Below are 9,133 nucleotides of genomic sequence, written 5' to 3'. Positions count from 1 at the left end.
ATATATATATATATATATATATATATATATATATATATATATATATATATATATATATATATATATATATATATATATATATAGTCTCAATTAAAAATGTATCTTTAATTTATTTTATTTTTTGGTCTTCCCTTATTGTTAATAAATTTCTTATAAGTAATAAGTACTACTACCATTAATTTATAAATATCAATATTTTCAATTATAAGTATTGCATCGTACCATAAAAAAATCAGTAAATTAATATATATTAATGACATGCTGACCAAAATGCAATTTTGATATTTGGGAACTTAGTCGTCAAATTGTAATATCCACAAGATAATAAGTAATCGTTTAAAATTCTAGAGGTAGACTTTGTAAACCAATTGGACAAATTCAAGTGGATGTCGAAAGTGGACATCGTACCTAAGTTTAGCTAACCATAAGTCATAACTGGTCCACCACATAGAAAATCATGACGATGATAGAGGGTAGGTAATTAAGTAGGTTGTCGTTGTTAGTGGATAATTGTTTACCGACCATGATTTAGAAAGCCTGAATCATGCCCATCATTAACTCATTAATTACATACTCTATTTTCTAATTATTTGGTTTAATTTGAACCTCAAATTCCCTCATGGACTAATTATTAATACATGGACCCATAATTCCTTTTTTTTTTTCTTTTCTTGTGGTTGATTATTTCTGATATCACAAGTCTTTTATCTCAATTAAAAGACTAAACTTATAGTTAGATTACACGTTTATTATTTAAAGTCTACTCCCAGTAAGAGCGGTCTATTGACTTTCTTGGTTTGAGTTGGTCAGCCATGAATAACCTAAATTGATTTATTTTTTTGTAGTCTTTTGTCAACTAGGATCAGAAGACGTCCGTGTACACTTTTAAATAATGACTGCAAATTTTTCTATAAATATAATTTTTATTTAATTTATTTGATGATTGTGATATGTATAATTTGTGGTAGGATTATTGCGATGTGGAAAGAGTTGTCGTTTGAGGTGGATAAATTACCTAAGACCTGACGTAAAGCGGGGGAATTTCACGCCTGAAGAAGAGGAAACCATAATCAAACTTCACAACTCTTTGGGAAACAAGTACGATAATATTCATTCTTACGTTTATTAATTTACGACAATTCCCTTTTTTACCTATAAATTTGTCTCTTTAGCTTCAAGTGTAATTTACATCATGTTTGCATTACTTTTTCTTTTTTGGATATTTCTTTAAATTTTAGGATTATATATATGGTATCTTTATGTAGGTCTTAATAACATTACTTTGCAGAATTGTATTTATCAACACTCCAACAAATATATCATTTGACTAGCTCCTCCTATGTCATGTCCTTTTTGTCAAATTTGTCCCATATGTTTTTTGGACCTTTTTCATTATTTTTAATTACAAACTCTTTTTTCACTCATAAGATATAAAAATCCCAATTGAGTTATATAACACTGCCAAAGACTTGTGGTTTAGTGGCACCCGGTTTACACTCCCACATGGAAGGAAGTGGGTCCGAGCCTCCGTAGAGGCGACTGTTGACTCTTCAATAGGTTGAGAAAGTAGCAAATACTACATTGTAACAGAGTCGATAGTACTCAAAAAAATTTTGACAGAATATAACGAAAACTGCCTATTGTTTGAGGCGGTTAGCTATAAACAATTTAGGCCGGTGATGATGATGAACATGTTATATATACAGGTGGTCGAAAATTGCAGCACATTTCCCGGGGAGAACAGACAACGAGATTAAGAACGTATGGAATACACACTTGAAGAAAAGATTGACGAACAAAAAAGGAAAGGGAAGAAGCAACAACACTGATGATGACGAGGACGACGATGAAAGCCCCAAAAACGACGCCGTTTCCCCCGACACTCCACCACCAAAAGATGCATCATTAGACGCCTCCCCAACATCTTCATCGTCATCTTCATCAACAAAGCACGACCAAGCCACGGCGGAAGCCCCGCCAGAGCCGCCGACTCCCGGCGACCACGACAGCGTCATCGACATGGAGATTTGGGACATGTTGGACACGTTGGACAACCCATCACCGCAAGATCCGGAAATTGTCGTTGCTGATCTCCAAGCTACAGGGTCAAGTTGTGGAGGAGAAATTGACAAGCAAGTGGAGTGGTTGAGATACTTGGAAAATGAACTTGGACTGGAAGATTCTCCCAACAACAACAATCATGCACAGCCACAAAAGGATGATGATGATTCAAACCATAACCTAGTACACTTAGACAGTTTTGATGATAACGATGATTTCAACGACATGGTGGCATCGCTGTATTTCCCGACATGGCCACCTTGCTCGCCTCAACATTTTGGCATATAAGTCGCCAATAATAAGCCCATATAACTTGTTTGCACATTAAATTTCTAGGTCAGCTGTCTCACCCACCTTATACAATTCAACCACGGTTTGTATGGTGGAAATCTTAGATGGATACACGTGCCTGGAGAAACTTACTCATACACGACCTTAATTAGTTCGATATTTATATATGTAATATACTAATATGTATCACTATCACACTTGTACATGACAAATTAATCAAAACTTGATTACCTAAATTTACTTGTTCTCATTTTCTTGATGTGACCTTAATTTGAAACAAAATATCTACGTTAGAAGTCCTCAATTGCGGCATCTTATTCAAAGTTTTTGATCTCCTTTAATTTGTTTTAATTGAATATGGTTACAACGTAACATAACCTTTTTATTAAATATAAAACTAAATTAAGGCAAATTATTTTGTAGACCTGGGTCCACATTGCAAGGTGGACTCAGATCTAAAATACACAATTTACATTTTTTAATACAACTAGACCTATTACATTGTAGTATATGTTCATCATTTATACTTTCTCAACCTATTGAAGTACAAAGGGTCAATATCGCCTACACTGAGTCTCGATCTCATGACCTTCCATATGGAAGAGTTACTACATACATTCAATTTACATATTGAATGTTCACAATTTATATACTGAATCTTCACAACTAAATATTCACAATTCAAATTGTAAGCCTTCAGTATGTAAATTGCGATAGGTCCCTGGCAAAATATTGCTAAATTAATGGTTGGGCCATGGGTGAATCCCCTTCTATAGAGATGTTGATTGAGATAGAAAATGGCCCACAATAACTTGAGGTCAACAATATATGCAATGGTTTTGTGCAACTTGGCATGATGGGTTTGATTTGTACCTATTCGGTTGTGCAGTCCAAATTGAACTTGAAAGAAAGAGAATAATTGAGAATATTATTGCATTCAAAACTACAGCGTAGAGTGCCTTAGCTTGTGTATCTAAATTTAAGAAAAAAATAAATGAAAGAGATGTTAACTTTATCTGGATGGACTTTAATGAAGTGACAATGTAGGTGCAGTGAGTGGTGAATAATGTTGTGACAATTGGCTTCTACTTTTTGATTTGTTGTATTCTTTTACTAATAAAATTAAAACATGTCACTAAAATTTTATTGCTTTAAAAATACACATATTATTTTCCATTCACACACGTGAGTAGAAAATAAAGGGACATAAATACAATACTTATTAGGTGGACCATGCATAGATTACATATTCTATGCATATAGTACATTATTTTTATACGTAATACTCATTATTTGAATGTGCACAAAATAATATAAAAATGCGTACATTGGCAATGGTTCATTATTTATATACATAAGATTCACTATTTGTATGCATAAGGTTCATTATTTGAGCAGACACAAACTAATTGAAAGTTGATTATTTAACCTTGTATATTCTAAGCTCATTTATATATGTTGTACATAAAGTTAATTATTTGTAAAGTAAAGTTGGATTTATTTGGCACACCTCATCCCCTTTACTTAGAGATCTTATATTTAGTAAATTAAGATTCACTATTTGTATGTATAAAGTTCATTAATTGTGTGAACGTGTTTTGATGCATGGTTCACAATAAAATTTGTCACATAAAGAACTATAAACTTTTTTCTATAAAATATAAACAGTTGAAATCTAATCCTCTAATCAGCAACCCCCCTCCCCCACTACCCCACCCCACCCCCCAAACTTTTCAACTTTCGCTATAGGCTTTTTTGACAAATTATACATCTATTTATGCCAAACTTTATGGTACATTTCATAACTTTCATAAATATTCATGTACTTTGATTTTTATTTTTTATTTTTCATGTTAATGTGTACTTGTTTATTTTACTACGAACATTAGCCTATTGAACAAATGGTTGTTCGCAACATCGAAATTTATACTCTGAATAGCAACATGTTCATAATATAAATGTTATGTTGTGAATAGGTTGATGTTTGTACTTTGTAGCAAAATAAATAAAATTTTATATTGGAATTAAGTTAGGTTAAATTATTTTTCAAATTGCTATGATTTCATGAAGTTTTTGTTGCATAAACATAATTTTAATCCACATACAAATTGCCACGAAGCAACAGAGCTGACGTAACATTATGTAGAACAAGCTAGACTACTTACTCCACTAAAATTGATGTCGTTGTCAAGCTCATTCAACCTTGAAATAATGAAATTGATTCTTTGATGCTGAAGTCACCAACTACATCTAATTGGCTAACATCTATTGTGGCTTCATCAACCTTGTGGAGTATTGAAGCAAATGTAAGAGACAGAATGGATTTTGTCGACAGTCGCCAGAATTAGGTGATTATAGCATGTTTGGTTCACAGAATGAATTTTGGAGAATATAAATATATACTACTTACAAGGCCAGGAACGGAATAGGTAAGGAATAGAATAGGAATTGTATTCTATTGTTGGTTCGGTGAAGGAATAAACTATAGAAATGTTATTCCGGTGGTTGGTTGGTTTAAGGAATAGAAATAGAATATATGTTTAAAAGACATGAATATCTTTATACAAAATATATAATATTATTTTGATTATATTATTATTATTATTATTATTATTATTATTATTGTTCCATAAGATTTATAAATAATATTATTCTATAGCAATTACAATATTGTAAAAAGATGGATTTACCCCCCAAAAAAAAACAATATTGTAAAAAATGACGTGTAAATTATGAAACAAAATATTCATATAAATAACAAAAAAATTTAAAGAACATATAATATTCAGAAGAAGAATAACATAAGTTTTTTTTTTCAACAAAATACTACAAACAATCAAATGATAGTAGCAGTGTTCATAAAATATAAATATAAATATGAATAATGATTAATTGCCAGCAAGGAATCTTCTGATTCATTGTAGTCTTCGATCATGATCAATACTAAGACAAAAAGCCACTTTATTAGGATTATCAGTGAGTTTTAATGAAACAATGCCCATTTAGTCTAAAGTCAAACCATCAACATCTTTTAATACACGATCAAGCTTCTGAAATATATCCATATCACGATCATATTTAAGACCATCAGACAAGTTCTTACCAACTTCTGACATTGTATTACTTATTAGCTTCGCAATATTAAGCATATCATTTTGCAAACCAACAAATGCACTATCATCTATGTCAACTCTTATATCATTTTGTTCTTCAGCTTGTATTTCTTCAACTATGTCATATGTTGTCTGTGCATATCTTTTCGAATTGTATGATCTTTAAAATATATTGCAAATAACGTAACTCATTATAGAACCTAAAGCTTCTTGTTCTAAAAGGTGTAGCTTCTTTGTAACTCTATAGTAAACATATAAAATAAAGTATTGGTACGTATACATTAATAAAAATATATGAAAGTAAAAAAAATGGTAAATACTTACAAGGGAAAATGACACTTTTTCCCCCTATGTTATATGCTTATAGCACTTTTCCCCCCTGTGTTATTAAAGTGGCTGTTTTCCCCCCTCATTTATTTTAAAAGTAGTAGTTTTCTCCCTTGTAATGTTAAATTGACATTTTTGCCCTTAAAAATAACTATTTCATTTATTTTTATTATCCAATCAATTGTTACTAATATATATGGAAGATCACGGTTCGATACGAACCTAATCGAACACTGTAGCAATTGAACTTAAATAGTATAGACGGTTACAGTTACGATTCAGAATCGAAAAAATAAAATAAAATAATTGTTAAATTTAGACTATTTTTAAATAAGAAATAAAATTATAAAAATAAATAAATAAATACATAAGTTTTGATTGGCGGTTCAAAATCGAAATTGGAACCGAACCGTACCGATTTATCAAAATAAGTGTTTGATCATTTTCACTATATATGACTGTGGCTAAGTTCCGGTTCACGGTTCAACAATTATTTAATTTTAAATTTTTCAGTTCTGAATCGTAACCAGAACCGTCCATACTATTTCGGTATGATTGTTACAGTGTTTGGTTAGGTTCGAACGGAATCGTGATCATCCATACATATAAATAATAATTTGTTGGAGAAGAAAAAATAAATGAAATAATTATTTTTAAGGGGTAACAATGGCAATTTAACATTTCAGGGGGGGAAATTGCCACTTTAATAACACAGGGGGGAAAAGTGCTATATGCACATAACATAGGGGGAAAAAGTGTCATTTTCCCTACTTACAATGAAGTATGATTTTTAAATTGCATCTTCAACATAAACCATGTGATTGTGCTTATTCCAACCAAATCAACTAGTGTCTTTTCAAAATTTTAATTCTACTCTCAATGCATGGCTTCGCTTTTATGGTAGAATTTAATATTTTTTCCAAAAGCATTCTTCCAAGTTCTAATAAATAACCTGTCTTGAACCCTGTATCGGAATTATATTTCTCTACATTATGCATTTCGGTCAAACAAGACACTAATATAATGTCTTCTTCAGGTGTTCACTTTCTTTTTATTTGTTTAGCACTTTGAGAGGCAATGGTTGCAGATGTAAGGGGAGAAACCATTTTTAACTACAAATAGAATACATTTATAAAATACATAATATATACTATCCATAAACTGCAATCGAGCCACATAATTGCAAATTAAATTTAAAAATTACAATACTCAAAACTATAACAAGAACTCATACATAATATATCAAAGACACATATATATTTTCGAATACAAAACACAATACTAACACTGTGATTAATTCATCTAATACTGGTACTAATTTGAACAATTCTAGTGCCTGCTGCTACTGGAGCTAATAATATTTCTAACACTTCTGATTAATTCAACAAATGGTACGGTGGTTCTAATTTGAACAATTCAAGTGCCATTAATTTGAGGAATATTTCAAGTGCTGTGCAGGGGAGTGTTTCGGCCAGTGGGCCTAATGCTAATCAATCCTCAATCTTTGTCAAATTCTTTGGGTAATAATACGGTTGGCGTAATAGGTTAATACCATGGGCAGTAATAGTTATTCCCCTAAAAATGGGGAATAAAAAGTTTTACCTTATATGGATTAACTCCTCCACTGTATTCAAGTACACAACAATGTATGCAAAGTATAAAGATGATTAGAGAATTTAACCAAAAGAGGCCATTTTATTCATTGCTCTGGAATAGGCTAGAGATCGATTGTAAAGAGGATTCCTTTTTGGGTGTTTTCGAGAGAGTGAGAGAGGGAAAAGTCTCTTAGGCCTTTTTGAGAGAGGAAGAGAAGAGGCCAAAAGTCCTTTAACTTGAAGGGCTAAGGCTTTTATATAAGCCCAATACCCTACAGTACACCGAACATAGTATAGTATTTGTAGGCGGTATATCTGGGATATATTCTCTATCATTACCAAACAAAGAAATAAACTTATTACTGGGAAGGCTATGCCATTTCAAGTCTATTCTGCGAACCAAACGCGCCATTAGGGAATTAGGGCAGGGAAGGGGCGACTGCGTCACTTAACTCTCTTTCTTTAATTTTTATTCATTTTAAAATAAATAAATAAATAAATAAAGCAGACTGGCGTGCCCACGGGTTAGACTCTAATGCGGGCTTATAAAACTCGAGACCGGGCGGGACGGGTTAGCCCGGAGGGCTAACCCCATTTTGACTCATTGCACAAAAACATAAGTGTATTGGTATATTTGACACTTTTTTCGTAAGTGTATTGTGCATCCTATTCACTTGCAAAATAAAACCAACAGCATATTTACTTGCAATGTAAAACTAATGCATACATTCAATCTAAAATAAACTGCACATCATATTTACTTGCAAAATAAACAAGATTTTCATATCAACTTTATCAATTTTTTATTTATAAAAAAAGTTCGCAGTCGCTACTCAAATGTGCATTTTAGGTAAAGTCCGTCTTGTAATTCTAATTAGCAAAGGACCATATGAAAATAAATCAAACTAAATTTCTCATAATTAATGAGTTTAAATCGAAAAGGTCAATACGCAACTCTCATATTTTTACATAACATTGAATTTACATAATCAAAACAATACAATTGAAGGTACATAATCAAAAGGGAAAATGGCAATTTTATTCCATTAATTATGCATAAATTTTAGACTCAATCTATAAATTATTGCTCTGATATATACAAACTTACTCCTTTAATTATATTGATAGTGGTTGTTTCAAATCATTACTTATAAATTTTGTTAAAATTAAAAATGTATTCTGATTTGTCAAATTATTAGGGAATAAGGTTCAAATTGGCCATTGAACGAAATGTGAAAGTACAATTTGTCCATTGAACAAAGAAAAAAAAAGTGCAGTTAGGCCATTCAACACTCCAAATGTATGCAATTTCACCTGATAGCAGGTTAACATCTCATCTAGCAGGTTGCATGTTGACGTGGACAATTATTTGACATTTTTTTAAAATTTCCTTTTCATTTCTTCTTTTTATTTTTGAAAACCCTTTTCTAGCATAAAATCTGCTGCAATATATATTCAGTTTTTTTTAAGATATATATTCAATTTATAATTTTATTTAATAATTAATATGTTAATAAATAGAATGAAACCGGATTCCCTTCGCAATGCACTACTTTGAAGCTAAATTAAGCAAAAGGTGAACCAAACACTACTTTAGTGCTAAAACTTCTCTTCACAATACACATCCTATCATTATAATTTACAAAAAATCTACTACAGTACCTAGTTCTTTTGTATAAATATATACACCTTTCAAATATTTTTCAGCGAACCAAACGAGCTATACGAAATTGAAACTGCAAATTG

General features: G+C 31.2%; 1 protein-coding gene across 1 annotated transcript in view; it reads left to right on the top strand.

Annotated features, from left to right (window-relative positions):
• The window catches only part of LOC116022595 (transcription factor MYB58-like), a 4,913-nt gene extending 2,325 nt beyond the window's left edge, over positions 1 to 2,588 (top strand). The window contains exons 2-3 of the mRNA XM_031263360.1: positions 969 to 1,098; positions 1,707 to 2,588. Coding sequence (XP_031119220.1) covers positions 969 to 1,098; positions 1,707 to 2,349 — 773 coding nt within the window. The 3' untranslated portion in view covers positions 2,350 to 2,588. The remainder of the gene's footprint in view (positions 1 to 968; positions 1,099 to 1,706) is intronic.
• Positions 2,589 to 9,133: the final 6,545 nt, after the last annotated feature.

This window comes from Ipomoea triloba, chromosome 6 (assembly GCF_003576645.1).
Source record: "Ipomoea triloba cultivar NCNSP0323 chromosome 6, ASM357664v1".
NCBI lineage: Eukaryota > Viridiplantae > Streptophyta > Magnoliopsida > Solanales > Convolvulaceae > Ipomoea > Ipomoea triloba.
Note: the sequence above shows the minus strand (reverse complement) of the source record. Positions and strands in the feature narration are given on the sequence as shown.